The sequence below is a fragment of the Leptonychotes weddellii genome, chromosome 13 (genome assembly GCF_054177405.1).
Source record: "Leptonychotes weddellii isolate Sample4059 chromosome 13, ASM5417740v2, whole genome shotgun sequence".
NCBI classification, from domain to species: Eukaryota; Metazoa; Chordata; class Mammalia; order Carnivora; family Phocidae; genus Leptonychotes; species Leptonychotes weddellii.
Window position 1 is genome coordinate 64101543 of NC_138381.1, and position 17943 is coordinate 64119485.

Sequence of the window (17943 nt, forward strand, 5' to 3'; positions counted from 1 at the left end):
TTTTCACAACTGAGGGCTCTGAGGCCTAGAGAGGGCAAGCTACTGGCCCAAGGTCACCCAGCAGAGCTGGGCGGGAGGTGTGTTTGGCTATGAATTCCAGACACTTTCTTGCTTCCATGCTTGACCTGTCAGTTCTTGAAGGAGTCAAAAGACATGGTTTGGAGTCCCAGCTGGACCAAACAATGGTCTTGAGTGGGTCACCGTGAACAGAAGCTACAGACATCCAGAGCTTTTACAACTGGCTCTGTGCGTTTCATGAGCTTGTTGGTGGAAGATCTTTGTCCAGATTAAAGCACCAGAAGCTGGGATTGCAGAGTGATAAGGTGGGAAAATGCTGCTTTTGGGCTTAGTCAGGCTGCAGCTGGAATCCTGGGTTCTCGCCTTCCCTGCTGTGTGACCTCAGGAAAGCCGCTCACCCTCTCTGGGCCTCCTTTGCCTGCTTTCAAGTGAACACAGGTCCTGCCCATACAGTTTCATGAGTGTTCAACGTACTAATGCTGGGGAAGGGTTTGGCATGGTGAAAGAGCGCATCCTGTGGGGCATTTCCCCCCGTTCAGCAGAGGAAACATTTTAAAGCTATAGCTGCCCAAAAACTCATCCTTGGAAACACCGTCAGAACCTGGAGACAGCCTGCCCCTCCCTCTGCCTACCCCCCCGAACCAGAACTGACCAACCTCTTGCCTCACATCTCCTGCCAGCCCGTAATGAGACTGGAAGCGCATGCCGGGCGCCTCTTGGGGCTTCTGGGAGGATCGCATGTCTCCTGACACCCAGCCTGGCTCGTGACTCATTAGTGCAGGTGTCAGGGAAGCTGTCACAACTGAGATTCCAGGGTAAGGCGGCCTGGGAGGGAGGGAGGGAGGCTTGTGTCTCCAAAACCCAGCAGCCAGCGCAACCCAGAGGATCTTCGGAGGCCGTGCCTCATTAAGGAAGTGGCTTTTCTTTCTTCCTTCCTTTCTTTCTTTTTCTTCTTCTTTTTTTTTTAATGATACCTCCACCTCTCAGTACTTTTAAATAAGCTTTCATTTTTAGCTTCTCATCTCTGGGTCTCTGCAGCTTGACTGGCTCAAGCAGCTTCTGATCACCCTGGAGGAAACGGGAACTGAATGGGGGTTCTGGGCTGCCTTAGCGAAGTGCACCTTACATGGGTGAGGGGGTGGAGCCCTTCGAACAACAGAAATGCACTGTCTCACAGCTCTGGAGGCTGGAAGTCCCAGGTCAAGGTGGCCTTCAAGGGCCACATTCCCTCTGAAATCTGGGGAGAAGGATCCGTCCTTGCTTTTGCTTCCTCCTAGCTTCCAGTGGTAGCTGGCAATTCTTGGTGTTCCTAGACTTGCAGGCACAGAATGGTGTTCTCCCTGGGTCTCTGTGTTCAAATTTCTTTCTTCTTATGAGGACACCTGTCACTGGATTGGCACCCATCCTAATCCTGTAGGGCCTCACCTCAACTTGATTACATCTGCAAAGACCCTCGTTCCAAAAAAGGTCCCAGTTACGGTACTGGGGTTAGGATTTCAGCATCTCCTTTCGGGAGACACAATTCTCCCTATAATGCACTGTGAACTTGGCCCAAAGGTCTGGGGACTAGGAAGGGATGTGCTTGTGGGTGAAGGGTTAGGGCCATAGGCTGCAATTCCGCTGGGACATCCCTGCCTGGGTTTGTCCCCAGTCACCCACAGTGAAATATATCGGGGCAAGGCTGGTGGAAGGGGCTGGGGGCTCCAAGACTGGAATCCCAGCTCTGCTCATGAAAAAGTGTTGTGACCTTAATCACATGTCCCTGTGAGTCTCAGCGGCCTTTAAACACACACATACATGCATGCACGCACACTTACATACGTATATATGTATACAGTGTATGCATACACATGCTTATACATTCACACACATATATAATCTGTTTAGCAATGTGTTTTATTTGTTTACTTATTTATGGGGGGAAGATTTATTTATTTATCTGAGAGAGGGAGAGCATGAGTTGGGGGAAGGGCAGAGGGAGAGGGAGAGGGAGAAGCAGGCTCCCCGCTGAGCAGGGAGCCCGATGCAGGGCTCAATCCCAGGACCCTGGGATCAGGACCGGAGCCGAAGGCAGACGCTTAACCGACTGAACCACCCAGGCGCCCCAGCAACGTGTTTTACACTTTCAATAAACTGTAACTATTGTTGTCTCTTATCACCTTTGAGCTTTAGTTCTCTTAGTATATTTGCACGCACACACACATACATACACTTACATTCACAAATGCATATAATCTGCTTAGCATGATGTCTTACACAATCAATAAATAGCAACCATTATCATCTGTAAAAGAGAGCAGATGTGTCTTTTGTCTGAATGACCCATCAGCTATACAGTATTTTACCTCTGAGATGTCCTTAGCTCTGAAATTCTAGGACCTGGACTAAAGAGGCAGATGGGGACCCATGGTGTGAGGTCCAAGATTCCTTGTTGCACGTGAACCCAGAATAAGAAAGTCCCCCTTTGCTGTGCAGAAGCTTTTAATTTTGATGTAGCTCTACTGGTAGCTTCTGGAACTTGAGCTGCTGAACCCTTAATGGAGCTGCTCACAACATGCTCGTATAAAATATGAGCGGGTCTCTCAAGTCCAAACATTGTGTGAGGCTTTGTTCCTTCTGCGTCGCCTCCTGTTTCCTCTGAACAATGGTTCTGATCCCTGGTTGCACATCAGAACCCGGGGTGGGGGGGGCGGCTTTGAAAAACCTCACTGCTCATGCTAAGCCCCAGACCAGGAGCATCAGAATCTCCAGCGAGTTTGAAAACTTCCCGAGTGAGTCCATGCACAGTCAGGCTGAGCCCCCCTGGACCACCGCTCTCTACCCTCTCTCCTTGGCAAGAATAGTAATTCCTCCCTTGTCAGAGTGACTTCGGAAGACTTTTTTTTTTTGATTCTTTATGATTAAGAAACCCCCAAAGTCTTTTCTTAACCAAACATCTGCCTTAATGGCTTCACATAGGTAAGACCAAAGAAGAGTTTAAATCCACCAATTTCGTGTCCTGTGGATGGCTTGATTTTCAGCAGAGTCAGGCAGCTCTGGGTTTGACCTTGGCCTCCACTGTTAATGGGCTGTGTGACCCGGGGTGATGATTTCACTACTCTGAACTTAGTATCCTCTTCTTGCAAACGAGACAACAGTGCCTTGCTCACAAGGCCACTGGAGGCAGAAGGGAGGGACATTCAGTAAAGGACTTAACCCCGGGCCCAATAAATGTACCGTAAATGTTATAGTATGCATGCCTCCGATCTGCCAGCTATGGTCAGGGGATAGTAATAACAGTAAGCGCTCTCGAAGGGTGGAATGCCTCCTCCTAGCAGCCCAGCCCTCCACCACGAATAAGAAGAAGCGAACCCCCGTCTGCATCAAGTCAGCAGCTAGGACTCACAAACACAATGGGGTAGGCGAGACGTCCAGATGGGCGTGCCAGTCTCTCGGCTGTAGCAGGTTAGAAGAGAGCTCCCTTCCAGCACAAAGCCGGGGTTGCATGTGTATTGGATGGTGGTGCCCACCAGCAGCACGGGATCTGAAATTAAGCGGGTCGAGTGGTCCACTTCCCCGGGGTCGGTGCAGTACATAACTATGGACGAAATCAGACCAAGAGGGCGTTAGGACGCTTGATGATCACAGGTTTGCTGAGAACTAGAGGATGACCTGGAAAGTTTCCTAACTTGATTCTTGTCCTGTTTGGAAGATAATGCCTCTGAGCTCATCAAAGGTGGTTGGACAAGAAGCCAGGATGAAAGAGGCCCAGATTTAATTCCATTTATAGGAAGTAGCCCAAAGAAATGTTTGCATCTGGACCTACATACGAGGCTGTACATTGCACCGTTATTTGTAATGGTAAAAAAGAAAAAACAAAACAAAACAAAAAAACAATGCAGATCCTTTAACAGGGGAAGAGTTAAATATGGAACAGCTGTTCTATGAAATCCTGAGCAACCACCAAAGAGAGCAAAGTGAGGGCGCCTTCGCTGCTTTCTTTGTGGTGCCTGAATCTAGTAAAACAAGCGGTTACTTTTCAATTAAAAAATCAATATACATAAAGGGAAAACAATAAGCTAATTAAAAAAAGAATGAAGTACACAACATGTGTGATATGAAAAAGTATCTGGATTACTGAGTTGAGAAAACAGCAGTGGTAAAATATCCTTATCTATAGCTGTTTCTGTACGAGTATCTCTGTGTGTCTACACATGCACAATAAGCATGTACCTATGTATGTCTATGTGCGTATGTGTAACACAGTATTGCAACTGGAACAACAGAGAATAAACTTTTAAGAGCAGCCTCATTTCTGGAGAGGACGATCATGAGGGATTTTCACTCTGTACTTCGTAATTTTACTACTGCTTGAGTTCTGTAAGTAAGCACCTGCTACTTGCATAATGGGAAGATATGTTTAGGTACATCTTTTGACGTCGAGAGTGTAGTTGAACCAATGAATGAATGAATGAAAGGCACTGATGACCCCCAGGGATTTCTGGGGGGGGAACCCCACTGTTCTCAGGATGTTCTGCTGTTCTTATTTCACTAGAAGAGAAGCCACTGGGGCAGGTTGGTGAGTCTCTGTCTTAGACGCAGAGTGACAGGCAACCAGCACGGGAACATAAATGCTGATATCCAGAAGGGGCCCAATGCAAATTCATTTGCTCTAATTTGGGTCTTTTCCTGGCAAAAAGTGAGGCAGTTAAAGAGTTTCCCAGAGAGAGCTAGTTTATGTCCCCTCCAAGCCTTTAGAACCCATTAACACAATGGGTCATTATTATTTAAAACATTTTAAAAATCATCATCATTATTATTTTATTTATTTATTTTTTTAAGTAGGCTCCATGCCCAGCATGGAGCCCAATGCGGGGCTTGAATTCAGGACCCTGAGATCAAGACCTGCGCTGAGATCAAGAGTTGGATGCCTAATTGACTGAGCCACCCAGGCGCCGCTAAAAAATCATTATTATTAAAAAATTTTTAAAAATTATCATTATTCAAAAGATTTAAGAATCATTCTTCAAAAAATTTAAAAGTTGTAATATTCAAAAAATTTCAAAAATCATAATTCAAAATATTTAAAAATCATTATTATTCAAAAATTTAAAAAATAATTATTAAGGCATGTATGTTTAAAACATTTTATAAAGTAATGATGGGGCTCCTGGGTGGCTCAGTTGGTTGAGCTTTCGACTCAGGTCATGATCTCAGGGTCATGAGATCGAGCCCCACATTGGGCTCCACGCTCAGTGAAGAGTCTGTGCTTAGTCTGCTTGTCCCTCTCCCTCTGCTCCTCCTGCTCACACTCTTTCTCCATCTCTCTAAGATAAGTAAATACGATCTTTGGGGGAAAAAAAGTAATGATGACGTAGATCATGTTAACGTATCTGCGATGGGTCTCACCATCCATGGCGCTTCTCATTGTTGGTTTTTTTATTTTCCATCATGATACACACATACACACACCCACCCACATACATGCACACACACCCCCCACCACATACTGTTGTGGAACAAGCAGATGTTTATGCAGCCAATTTTGAGGATTTTTAGCAAGCTTTTTCATGTTTCCCCCAATTATAATTAATTTTCTTTGCCTTTGGAATATTTGTGATAGGAATTGCATATAACCCCCACCCCCTTCCCCAATACCCTCTTTCTCTGCTGACACTTAATATTTCTTATCGTGCAACTGGTCACTCAAGGCAGGTCGAGCAGGGCTACCAAAGTATCCCCAAGGATTCCCAGCGAGATGGCTGCAGGACCACCCCACCCCTACTAAGATTCAGTGTAGAAACCAGAGAAGCACCCCCCTTTTCTCCCACTTTTCAAGACACCAGGCGCAGCTATCACCAGCCATGCCTAGCCCACAATCCTGAGGGCAGCAAGCAGAAGGCGCCAGGAGGCTGGGATGGGTGCTCTCTGGATGAAGCCAGCTACCTGTGACAGGGATTTGGAACCGGGGCTCCAAGGTCAAACTTAGATTGGTCTTGTGTGGCTGCTACAGGTATTTTAATGACGAATTTGAATGATGTTTTCTACGAAGGTTTCACTGCAGTCTACACCACTCCCTATTGTCTCTCCCTCAGCCTATTTCCCTCATTTACATTATCTGCCAGGCTCTGGAGGCCCCTGAATCTGACATCCCTGCCCTAGAGCTCTAAGAGGACATTTGTGAGCCATGCCAGCGAGCTGGTGGAGTAGGAGGGAGGCCAGATCCTACATGAAGTGACTTCACTGCATCTACTTGAAAAATACTCATTGGGAGGGATTTACCCCCCCACCGACCTAGAAGAAGAAAACAAGATGACTCTTACTTTTCTCACAAAACGGGGGGTCGCTGCTCCAGCTGAGGTCCCACTGGCAGGTGAGGGTGTCACTTCCCACTATGTCATAGCCCGGGTCACACTGGTACGTGATTCTGGCTCCTCTCACAAGCTCCGTATGAGAAGTGGTTTTCCAGCCGTTCTGGATCTCTGGCAGGTCTGAGCAGGAATCATTCCTTGATACCTCTTTAAAACAAAAACATCATCCTTAGATGAGGAGGTGGGCTTTTCTGTGTGGGGTTCCATTTACGAATGTCAGAGGAAAGAGCAAACAGAAGAAGTCTCCAGAAATAAGTAACACACTTCGAAATCCCTTAAACCACAAGAACTCTGCTATAGTGAGATTTTATGGTAAGCTCTTCCTTACCAAGTATTCTTTTGGTTTGACTAAGTCAGTTTAGGATTTAGAGAGAGACAGAATCCTAGCCCTGCCACTTATTAGCAATGTGATTTCGGGGGCAACCTCCTCTCCTTGTGTCTCAGGCCCTCACTTTTCATGACGCCCACCCCACCCTGTTATTCTCACCTCCTGGAATTCACATTCTCGTGTACTCCCCGCAAAGCCCAGCAAGGCTGATGTGCACAATCAGCAGGCTATTGCAGAAGTGATGATGTGTGGCTCCTGAGGCTAGGTCATAAGGGACGTTGAGAAGCTCTCCCCTTGCTCTCTGGAGAGAGCAAGTGCCACCCATGGGGATGCTCAGGCAGCCATCTGGAGTGAGCCATGTGGAGAGAATCTAAGGCCTCTTGCCAACGACTGGTGTTGACTTGCTAACCACACTAGCAAGCCATTTTGGAAATGGAGCCTCCAACCCGACTGAAGCCCTCAAATGAATACAACCCTGGCTGACATCGTGACTACAGACTCATCATGAGAAATCCCCAGTCAGAACCATCCGGCACGAACTCCTGAATTCTGGACCTACAGAAAGTGTGTGATCATAAATGTGCATTGCAGGGTGCCTGGGTGGCTCAGTTGGTTAAGTGTCTGTCTTTGGCTCAAGCCATGATCTCCAGGTCCTGGGATCGAGCCCCACATCGGGCTCCCTGCTCATTGGGGAGTCTGCTTTTCCCTCTCCCTCTGCCCCTCCCCCCAACTCATGCTCTCTCTCTCTCAAATAAATAAAAAAATCTTTAGAAAAATATGCATTGCTAATTTGGGGGGGGCACATTTTGTTATACAGCAATGGTAGCGATCACACTCAGCCTCATTCTAAGAATGTCTGTAGATTCATGGGTTTGATGGATTCTTAATATATGTTTTTGTAATACAGATTAAGATAAACACTCAACTGTTGAAATAAAAATAATTACTGGTGCATTCTTTAAATCATGTTGCATATCATCAGCGAACATTAACCACACTCCAAAATAAGCTACACACAGCTCGTTATCACAGATTGGAATAATCCTGCCTTCCTTCTGCAAATCCTCATTACTGAGGTAGCAATGCAAAGTCCACTATTACTGTTCTTGCTTCCAAGTGCCCACTGCACAGATTTTGAGAAGAGAGCTAATTAGGCAGTATAATTAATTTGCAGTTCTTATGTGCTTCTGGGGAAAGCAAAGCACCTTCCCTGTCTGCAGGAAAGTCATTCTGAGAAACACGCGATGGCTTTTCCTGGGATTTCATCATGATTTTATTTGGGGAACGGAGATCTCAGGGGTGTCTGCAATAAGAAGGGGAGAGGGAGATGGCTTCTGGAATTGCTTCGTGGGAACAGGAGCTTCTATTTTTAGGCCTCTGAAAAATCAGCCAAGCCCTGGATTTAGGACACAACTAAAAATGCTCAAACTGTGGTTGAAACAGGAGTAGATAATGGGTATGTGGTCTGCCTTGTGCCAAATGCTTCGAGACTGAGAAAGGTTTGCTTGTCTGACTCTTCAGTCTGAGCCAGCACGGTGACATGCTCCCGTGGGACGCCCCCCCCCCCCCGCCCGCCTTTGTGGTGTTCATCACATTCGTGATTATCGAGTCGGGGACACTGTCACTCAGATCTTGTTTACTAATTCAGTGGCCTTGCCTAAGTCAGTTAGCCTTCCTGTTCAGCTCCTAGACTCTACCCCCAGAGACTCTGATCCAGAAACCTGTATGTTTAGCCAGCATCCTGGACGCAGTTTCTGGCATCATCCTTGTGGGCCCTGAACTTTGTGAAGAATGAGAAAACTGGCTTAGGAGTTGGAGGACTTCCCTTCTGGTCATTGTTTTAGAAGCTGTGTGACTCCAGTCATGTTGATAAACATCTCTGAACCTCATTGTCCCCAATCGTAGAGTTGAGACAAGAATCATGACCTTGTCTATCACTGAGGGCAATGTGAAAACTAATTAATGTGCAGTATATGACACTTAGATGAGTTTTATATGGATTCATTCATTTGTTTGATTAACATTTTGTGAGCACTTACTATATGCCAGGCACTAAGAATATGGGGATCTGAAGTCATGTTCCCAGTCTCATGGTCAAGATCAGCATCATAGTTCAACTTTTAGGTAAAAGAGATACCTAAATGCACTGAGTACATGCCACCATTTGCCAGTCTCATGGTCAAGATCAGCATCCTGGTCTAACTCCGGGGCAAAAGAAATACTCAAATGCACTGAGTATATGCCACCATTTACTGGTCTTATGCTCATGGCAGACCTCATCCTAGGAACCACTGTCATTTGAGTGGAGTTGACCTACAATAAGGAGCTTACTTATTAACCTACCATTAGAGGAATGAGCACACAAGTGACCAATATCTCTTTGAAAAACACTGCTTGCTCATCTCTGCTTTTTTATTCCCTTGCCTCCATGCCCTTGGCCACAGACACTGACAAAGCACAAGGAACAATGAGGAGAATGGTTCTTTGCTTCTGTCTGGGTAAAGCAGAATTATGGGAGGTCAGAACCAGGTAAGCCCAGAGTGTTCCTATGGAAGGTTCTACCAGTAGTCCTAGCAGATTAGCCTTGGCCACATTGCAGAGCTGGGTGTCGGCCTTGAGATCATTTTAGGAGCTTCAGAAATCTCCAGATGACCACAAAACCCCATGACCCTTCCCTGTGATCTCTCTGCTCAATGAGAATTGCATCTATGTCTGGTTAAATCCCTGGGTCCTGGTGCCTGGTGCAGGGCCTAGCACATGTGAAGAGACTCTTGTGGACCAAACTCTCTAGAAAATGGAGATATGCATTTGAAGATGAAAGAAAATAATATATGGAAGAGTTCCTGCCAATTTCAAATTGTCACATTAGTCTGAAGTTTCAGCTTCAATAAAGAGGAGCACCTCCTCTTTAAGATGGCGCCAAATTGAATGTTGGCCAGACTTCCGGGTTAACCTTGAGCAGCCTTGGATAGGGTCAGATTTCTGTCACTGAGCTGAAATGGGGTTTCAGAGTGTTATTGCTGCTGAATGGGGTTTTGGAAGACTGACTCAGACACCAGAGGAGACAAATGAGCAAAACTATGACCTCATCTTCCAAGTAGGAGGCGGGGGGCAGGCGAACGAGGAGAAGAGAAGTCTAAGGAGAGAGACTGAAGCCAAGTCACCAGAAACTCTCCCTCCAAAGGCAGCTGACTCTGGACAGCACATCATCTGGGCAACCAGCACAAGCCGTCCCTCTGTGCCCAGGGCCCTGCCCAGTAAAGAGAGGGGAACCCACAGAAAGTAGCAGCAATAACACTCCAAAAACACTTAACAACACAATCAAGGGGAAAAAGGTCCCCGAGAAACATAAAAAAGATCAACACTTGTGTCTGTCCCTCTGATAGATGTACACAGAGCGGGCAGGGATGAGAAACATCTACCAGCTGGAAACACACACACAAAAAGGCAAGGGACTTATTTTCACATGCATTCTCCAGTGTTCCGTGGAGGGTGATGGAGCCAGCAATGAAGAAGGGGGAGTCACAGGTGGGGAATGAGGAGGGAAGGCTATGGATGCAAGAAATGGTAAGAAGAGGGTGTTGGATGGCCAAGTGTGAACTTGGCTTGAACTTCATAGCAGTTGTTTTGGGTTTTGTTTCTGTTTTATTTTATTTTATTTTTTTTAAAGATTTTTTAAACTTATTTATTCATGAGAGACAGAGAGAGAGAGAGAGAGAGAGAGGCAGAGGGAGAAGCAGGCTCCCAAGGAGCAGGGAGCCTGATGTGGGACTCGATCCCAGGACCCTGGGATCATGACCTGAGCCGAAGGCAGATGCTTAACCATCTGAGCCACCCAGGCGCCCTTTGTTTCTGTTTTAATGTGAAGGTGAGAGAAATGGTTTGGAAGCCACATTGAAGAGCAAGGAAGACACCTCTTGCTTCTCTGGGTCCTACAGGACAGGAGGTGGGAGAGAATGTGTGATCTCCATTGGATGGGGTTACAGGGGAAGAAGAGCCCTTAGGGAGAGCCCAGCTTCAGTTCAGGCAAGATGGTGGAGATGCTGTTTTGAGAAGTTGCAAACGCAGGAGTGTGTGCTGATGATAGAGTCCCAGTTGACTACAAGGGAAACACTGCGAATCTGAAAGTCACGAGGCATCATCTACTAAGTCCTGGTATCGACCCTCTGGAGCAGCTATCAGTTTTTCCATTTTACAGATGACAAAAAGGAGGCTCAGAGAGGTTAAGTGACTTGCCCAAGATCACACAGCCATTGATAGCAGTACTAAAACTCAAACCCTGGTGCTTCCCACCAGAGAGCCCAAATGTTTAAAAACTACACATACTTATTGTGCCAATAAATTAAAAGACTGTGCCAATATATTAAAAGACCCGTGTAGCACAGAACCCTCCAAAAGACATATCTAGAAGAAACCATCTAAACACACACACACACACACACACACAAACACACGGACTGGAGACACTTACCTACGTAGTTCATGATAAATCCCTGGCCTTTCCCAAAGATGAGGCCAGCAGGGTCCGAGTGGAACTGGATGGTTAGGTCCGGTGTGGACGAGTACAGCTTCTGGGGACCACTGTTCCCAAGATACTGCCCCAAGATGTGAGGCATGACCTCATCGCCATCATAGATAGTCAGGATGTCGCTGTTGCTCAGGTTCAGGCTGGGGGGCGGGGCAGAGAGAAGAGGAGGGATCCTGTGAAACACAGTTATGGGCATTCAACAAGCCTTTGATTTATTTTTTCAGGCAACACACAGGTTTGTGAGGTATAGTTGGTGGCGGGCGCCAGGCTAGGAACCGGGGTTGAGGTAGGCAGAGACCACAGATGTGAGCAGGACACGCTGATCCTGCCCATGAGCGCCCATGGTTCCTGGGTTTGGGGAGGGACTGGGTTTTTGAAGACTCACGCAGGAGATGGTCTTCCCTACAAGAACTCATTGCACGGTTGAACGCTGAATTGTAAGTAGAACTGCCTTCAATGCCAGTGAAGCTGAGTGCCCCGCCCTGGGTTACCTGCTGGGGGTGTGGCATGGGTCTTCCCTTCTTCTCGGATGCAGAACAAGCTGACTGCATTTTAATTAGAACCTGCATCTTCCATGTCAGGTGAAATGAGCCTTCCAATCATTATGTGGTGAAGTCCTCAAAATCAAACCCGGGTATCTATGATGTTTAGGGGATGGGGTGGAGGGCGGGACGGAGGCACCTTATTCCTGAAATATGCTCAAACCTGCTATCAATATTCATAACATGAAAGGACGACCCATTTCCAAAGGCTGGAATGCAGGAAAGCACCTTGACACTAAATATCAGGACTGCAATGGACAGTTAATAATCCAGAGAGCACTTCCGTGTGCTGCAAACACATGTGTCATGTGAGGTGTGCTGGATGAAAATTGATCTCTGATTGAAAGAACACCAGATAAGTCAGCGTTGGCTGCCGACAGACATTAACTCATGCCTTTTTTCCCTTCCATTCTCCTCCTTCCCCCTCTCTTACATCTTTCACCTTTTCTTGTGTCCTTCTCCCTAATATTTTTGAATACCTCCTATCTGCCAAGCTTGTATCAGGGGACACAAGAATCTCAGAGCGGTGGTAGATTTAGACTAGGAAACCAGGGATTGTGGTAGCAATTACGATCCAGGTGAGTGCAGAGGGAGGAGACTGGGGGGCATCCTGGAGGCCCTCCTGGAGGAGGTGATGCCTGCTTCGGATTCTCAGGAAAGATTAGAGGGCTAGAAGGTTGATAAGCAGGGGTTGGTGAGATGGCAAAACACAGGCAGAAGGAGATAGGGATGGAGATCTTGGCTCTTAAAGGAACTTGCCCAGTGGTCAGTGATCCCCAGCTGTGGGTATAGACACGGAAGCCTGGAGGGCTATAGGAGCCAGACCCTGAAGGGCTTAGAGAGCCAAGTTTATGTGTTTGGATGTCATCTGGCTTGGGATGGGAGCAAACAGACACTGTCTGAGGAGAGGCGTTCCAGGAACTGGCCCTAAGCGAAGTTCCTAGAACTGATGCAGAGTACTGATAGCCCGCCCTCCTGACAGCGTCATCCAGCACCCCAGGACCGTGTTCTCCTTCCCCAGTCTGGGAGGGCGGAGGAGGGGTGGAAACCACCCAAGCCCGTGCTTCCTTCTGGTAGTAAGAACAAAGCAACAGAAACCCAAGGAACATTGTAGAAGGGTGGCTCCCAGAGGGCAGGGGATGTATTCACAGTGATGTGCTCCGCAACACCTCTCATATTCCTCATGTAAAGTTGTCCCCAGGGCCGGCTTAGGGAGATTCCAACTGCCCCCATGGCCTCCATCAGCTTCCCTTGCACCACCCCCAAAACACCCTCTCCTAACAAAAGCTGTCCGCTGGTTTTGCATGTGGGGCTTCAAGACAGAGCCCCTCGCGTCATACCCTCTGCCAGTTTCCAGCGAAGGCTACAGCCTCTAAACCCTATTGTATTGAAATTCTGGAGTTGCCACCTTCTCTTGCACACCATAGGTGCTCGGTAAATGCTAGGGTATGAAAGAGCCTGCCAGAGAGGCTATTTGACAGCAGAAACCATGCGGTCGAGGTCAGCTCTTGACCTGTGGTAAGGAAGAGCCTCTTAACCCTAAGAACCATGAAAACATCGATCGTCCGCGAAAGTGCTGGATTAGGCTGGTGTGAAACATGGTAGATCGCCAATATTTATTTCTTAAGCTGACTTCACAGCTGATCTGCCAGTAATAGTGAGTTCCAGAGAGTCTGCAACTTGGCTTTACTATATCACTCATTTCAATGATCTAAATGCAGTAGAAGCATCTTCAAGGGGGCAAATAATTTCACTCGAAAACCCTAGCATGGCTCTTTGTAAAGTAGGAAGTAGCAGAGTGAGCTGCCTTGGAAATCAGCAAGCTCTGGTTTGATTCTTGCCTCTGATACTTGCATGGGGGGTACCAGTTTTTTTTTTTTTTAAGTTCCTTGTCTGTGAATTTCCAGTCTATGTCCTGGGCTTTCGGAGTGAGGTAAGGCATCCTGAAAATCTGGGACCAAATGCCAGATGTACTGAGAGCACCTGAGCAAGTCTGGTCAAGGCATTCGAATGTTATGTGTCACCGTGTCGTTATGAACATCACCATCACCATCACCATCATCCTTACCATCATCATGGTTGCCATGATCACGCTCTCTTTAGACCGCTGTTTACACCAAATGACATCAGATGACTTCCATCAGTAGTTCTCAGTTAGGGGTGTTTTTTTTTTCCCAGGAGACTGTTTTTTTTTTTTTTTAAGATTTTATTTATTTATTTGAGAGAGAGAGAATGAGAGACAGAGAGCATGAGAGGGAGGAGGGTCAGAGGGAGAAGCAGACTCCCCGCTGAGCAGGGAGCCCGATGCGGGACTCGATCCCGGGACTCCAGGATCATGACCTGAGCCGAAGGCAGTCGCTTAACCAACTGAGCCACCCAGGCACCCTCCCCAGGAGACTGTTAGCCATGTCTAGAGACATGGTTGTCCCAACTAGGGGGGGTGCCACTGGGGAGGCGATGAGAGGGATACTGTTAAACATCCTACACTGTGCAAGAGCGCCTCCCACAACAAAGAATTATCTGGTTGAAAATGTCAATTGCACTAAGGTTGAGAAACACTAATTTATGTGAATGCCTTTTGTAAACAGTGTGCAACAGACTATTCACTGTAACTTCTATTGTCCTGGGATTTCCGCAGAGGTCCCCTAAGCTAAGAATAAGCAAATAGCATAAGAAAAAGCATTCTTACTTTTTTAAAGGGCTGTCCAGTCAGGCTTTCTCGTGAGAAGGAAGCAGCCCACCCAGCCCCTTCCCATCGCAGAATTCCCAGCCCGAGGAGCCCTGTGGAGGATGTGGGAAGTTTGAAAATGGATGAGGTTCAGGGCTCTGTGATTAGTAGACTGAGCCACACTTGTTATGACCAGAAAACCTATAAAAATGAAGCTTCCACCTGAGAAGTAAAAAAAAAAAAAAGTAGACCATGAATCAAGGAGCAGTGAAACAATGAGGTTTTTCTCTGCCGAATCCTTCTGGATCCACCTTTTTGGTAGACGAGTTCCACCGATACATGCAAATGCTGGTAATTGATTCCCTGCTCATCTCTAAAGACAAGCCTGCATTTCGCCCGTCCGTCCAGCATATTTGATACACCAGGGGCATCCAGGGCCCCTGCCGCTGGACCGTCCTCAGCAACTGAGATGAAAATGCAGACTTAGCAGCCCAGAGACTGGCCTGGGGCCGAGCAGGGGCTTTCCACTGAGGACCCGAGTGAGATGTTGACCAGAGACCATCCAGGGAGGTGCTGAGAAATCAGGATGTCAGCGTGACTCCAGAACAAAGGGGAGGTGGACAGGTGCCGGCAGGCAGGTGGGTTCGGTGGGACTGGAATTGGGTGTAGCAGGTCCCCCTCAGGGAGGATGCCACGGGGCCAGTCCCTGCTGGCTTCAGCCGCTCTCTGCTGCCAGAGGGCAAGGCTTTCTTGGAGCTCCTGCCGGGAGACCTCAGCTTCTGGGTCTCCTTCTCGCCCTGTCTCCTCGGCCACCGCCCTTAGTTTTTCTCCATCCCTTTTCAGTTGGACTGTGGGACAGCACCTCCTTCGTAGCCCCAGTCCCTCTCCTCCGCAGCCAGATGAGTCCTTCTGAAACATAAATCTGGCCTCTTCATGGAACAGATGAATGGAGAAGCAAAATGTGGTGTATCCCTACAATGGACTATCATTCAGCCACGAATAGGAATGAAGCACAGACACATGCTACACCATGGATGAAACTTCGACTTTGTGCTGAGTGAAAGAATCCCGTCCTAAATGGCCACATGGTGCATGGTTCCACTGCAAAGAAATCCCCAGAAGAGGTAAAGCCATAGAGACAGAAAACCACTTGGTGGTTGCCAAGGGCTGGGAGGAAGGGTCTGGGAGGAACAGAGACCGCTGGCTTAACAGGTGTGGGGTTTGTTTTGGGGAGGATGAGAGTGCTTTAAAACTAGATGGAGGTGTTGATTGCACAACATTGTGAGTGTACTAAATGCACTGAACTATAGAAGTTAAAATGGTTAAGGGCACATTATGCAAATTTTACTTCAATTACAAAGACATTATACCTCAACTCAGGGTAAAGTGCAGTTTTGACCTTATCTCCAGGGTTTCCCTGTACCTATTTTCTGCACCCCCTTACCTCCCCACAGCTTCATCCCTCACTATCTCTTTCAACCCCAATATTTTACATTCCAGCCAGAATCAATTACTCATCAATCTCTCTCCAGGGAATGTAGAAGCACCTGCAAGGTTTTCCACAGGCCATCGTCCTCTCTAGCCTGAATCCTTATTTAGCCTTATGACTGTAGACCTGGGTAACTCTTCCCCCCTCATCCCCATCACAGTCTTCTGTGATTTACTCATGCATGGAGCCCCCACTGCCCCATCTGAGTCTGGGCTGGGGACCCCTTCTGCGCTCACCCCTCCTATGGAGCTCAGGACTCGGCACTCCAATGGTCTGGGGCATCTGCACAGACCAGAAGCTCCCTGAGGCCGAGGGCAAGTCAGTCCAGCTCACTGCGGTCTGTATCCCCAGCTCGGCACCGTGCTGAGTGTGTGTTGGATGAATCAGCACCAGCCCAGGGGCAAGTGTCTGGATCTGAGCCTCAGCTCCCACCCAGGGTGGGCTGTGGCTCTGACCTCATCTCTACCTGGGACCTTGACCCCAAATGGACTTACTTGTGCCAAACTTGGAAGGGGAACTCCTCTCTTCCTGGCTGCTTTCAGCACTTGCCTCCACGGGTTAACTGGGAAGCTCTAAATGACTGGAGCTGCCTCAAATGATTTCTGCCCCATCCGCCTCCTTGGCCCTGATTGCCTACATCCTCCATTCTTTTTCAGTATGCTGGTTGCCAGAATCAAGCTTGGCACCAAGACACCCCTACATTTCCTGATAAGCCACTCCAATGCCAGCCCATGGCCTTGACCGGCTGGGTTGTAGCTCTCTCTCCCTCTCCACCTTCACCCTGCTCCAGGCATATCCTGCAGCCCCTTCCAGGGTCTGAGCAGCCATCTGTGGGCACACTACCCAGTGCTTCCTCTTCTGGTGTTCCCTGTCACCTCCTCCTTGTCTCAGGGCCAGATATTTGAGAAAAGATCTCCCAAGACCCTTAGCTTTGGAATAACAACAATGCTGCCTACTGAGTCTTAAGCACTCAAACAGCAACTTCACTCTAAAACTTAGGATCATCCCCATTTTATAGATCAGGAAACTGAGGCTCAACTGGGAGAAACCACTTGCCCAAGGTCACAAAAGAATCAGACCTAAGTCTGTTGGATGCCAAAGCCTGAGATGTGAACTATTATTTTACATGATGTCCGTGAAAGCCACATGTACATGTCTCCAAAAAGTGTGACTCGGGGCGCCTGGGTGGCTCAGTCGGTTGAGAGCAAGACTCCTGATTTCGGCTCAGGTCATGTTCTCAGGGTTGTGGGATCGAGCCTGGCATCTGGCTCTGCGCTCAAAGGGGAGTCTGCTTGAGATTCGCTCTCTCCCTCTCCCTCTGCCCTTCCCCACCAAGTGAAGAAATAAAATCTTTTTTTAAAGTGTGACTAGCTTCAGTATGGTATCAGAAAGTGTGAAAAACATTACAAATAAAATCTGTAGGATGAGGAAGCCCCATCTCACTGCCCCTGGCATCCTGCTGTACCTTAAGTTCTTACGGCAGCATCACTAAAGTCCATTCGATTAGATCCATCATTTCAACTTTTGTTTTCCTACCAAGGTAATATTTCTTCTCCCTACAGACTCCCTGTGTTGAAAGATTGTCTCCTAAACATTTTACATTTCCTGATAACGATTAAATCTGCCTTGTTTTGTTGTCATTATCGATGGTGTATAATCGAATATGTAATAAAACCAGCATTAAACTGGTGACTTAGTCTGGGGGGAGGGCTTTATTTTGGCAGAGAGAAAGTTTCTGTTACATTTTTTGGGGTACTTAAAAACAGTCTGGGTGCCCGGCTGGCTCAGTCGGTGGTGCATGTGACTCTTGATCCCGGGTTCGTGAGTTCAAGCCCCACGTTGGGTATAGAGATTACTTAAAAGTAAAATCTTAGGGTGCCTGGGTGGCTCAGTTGGTTAAGCGACTGCCTTCGGCTCAGGTCATGATCCTGGAGTCCTGGGATCGAGTCCCGCATCGGGCTCCCTGCTCGGCAGGGAGCCTGCTTCTCCCTCTGACCCTCCTCCCTCTCATGCTCTCTGT

General features: G+C 47.7%; 1 protein-coding gene across 7 annotated transcripts in view; it reads right to left on the reverse strand.

Annotated features, from left to right (window-relative positions):
- SEZ6L (seizure related 6 homolog like) overlaps positions 1-17943 on the reverse strand; it is a 151910-nt gene that overhangs the window by 18009 nt on the left and 115958 nt on the right. For 5 of the 7 annotated variants that reach the window (XM_081801928.1, XM_081801926.1, XM_081801925.1 and 2 more), the window contains exons 10-12: positions 11168-11364; positions 6321-6515; positions 3404-3595 (exon numbers count right to left, since the gene is read on the reverse strand). In XM_081801928.1, the coding sequence (XP_081658054.1) occupies positions 3404-3595; positions 6321-6515; positions 11168-11364 (584 nt within the window). The remainder of the gene's footprint in view (positions 1-3403; positions 3596-6320; positions 6516-11167; positions 11365-17943) is intronic. The other 2 variants (XM_081801930.1, XM_081801929.1) reach the window with 1 other exon arrangement.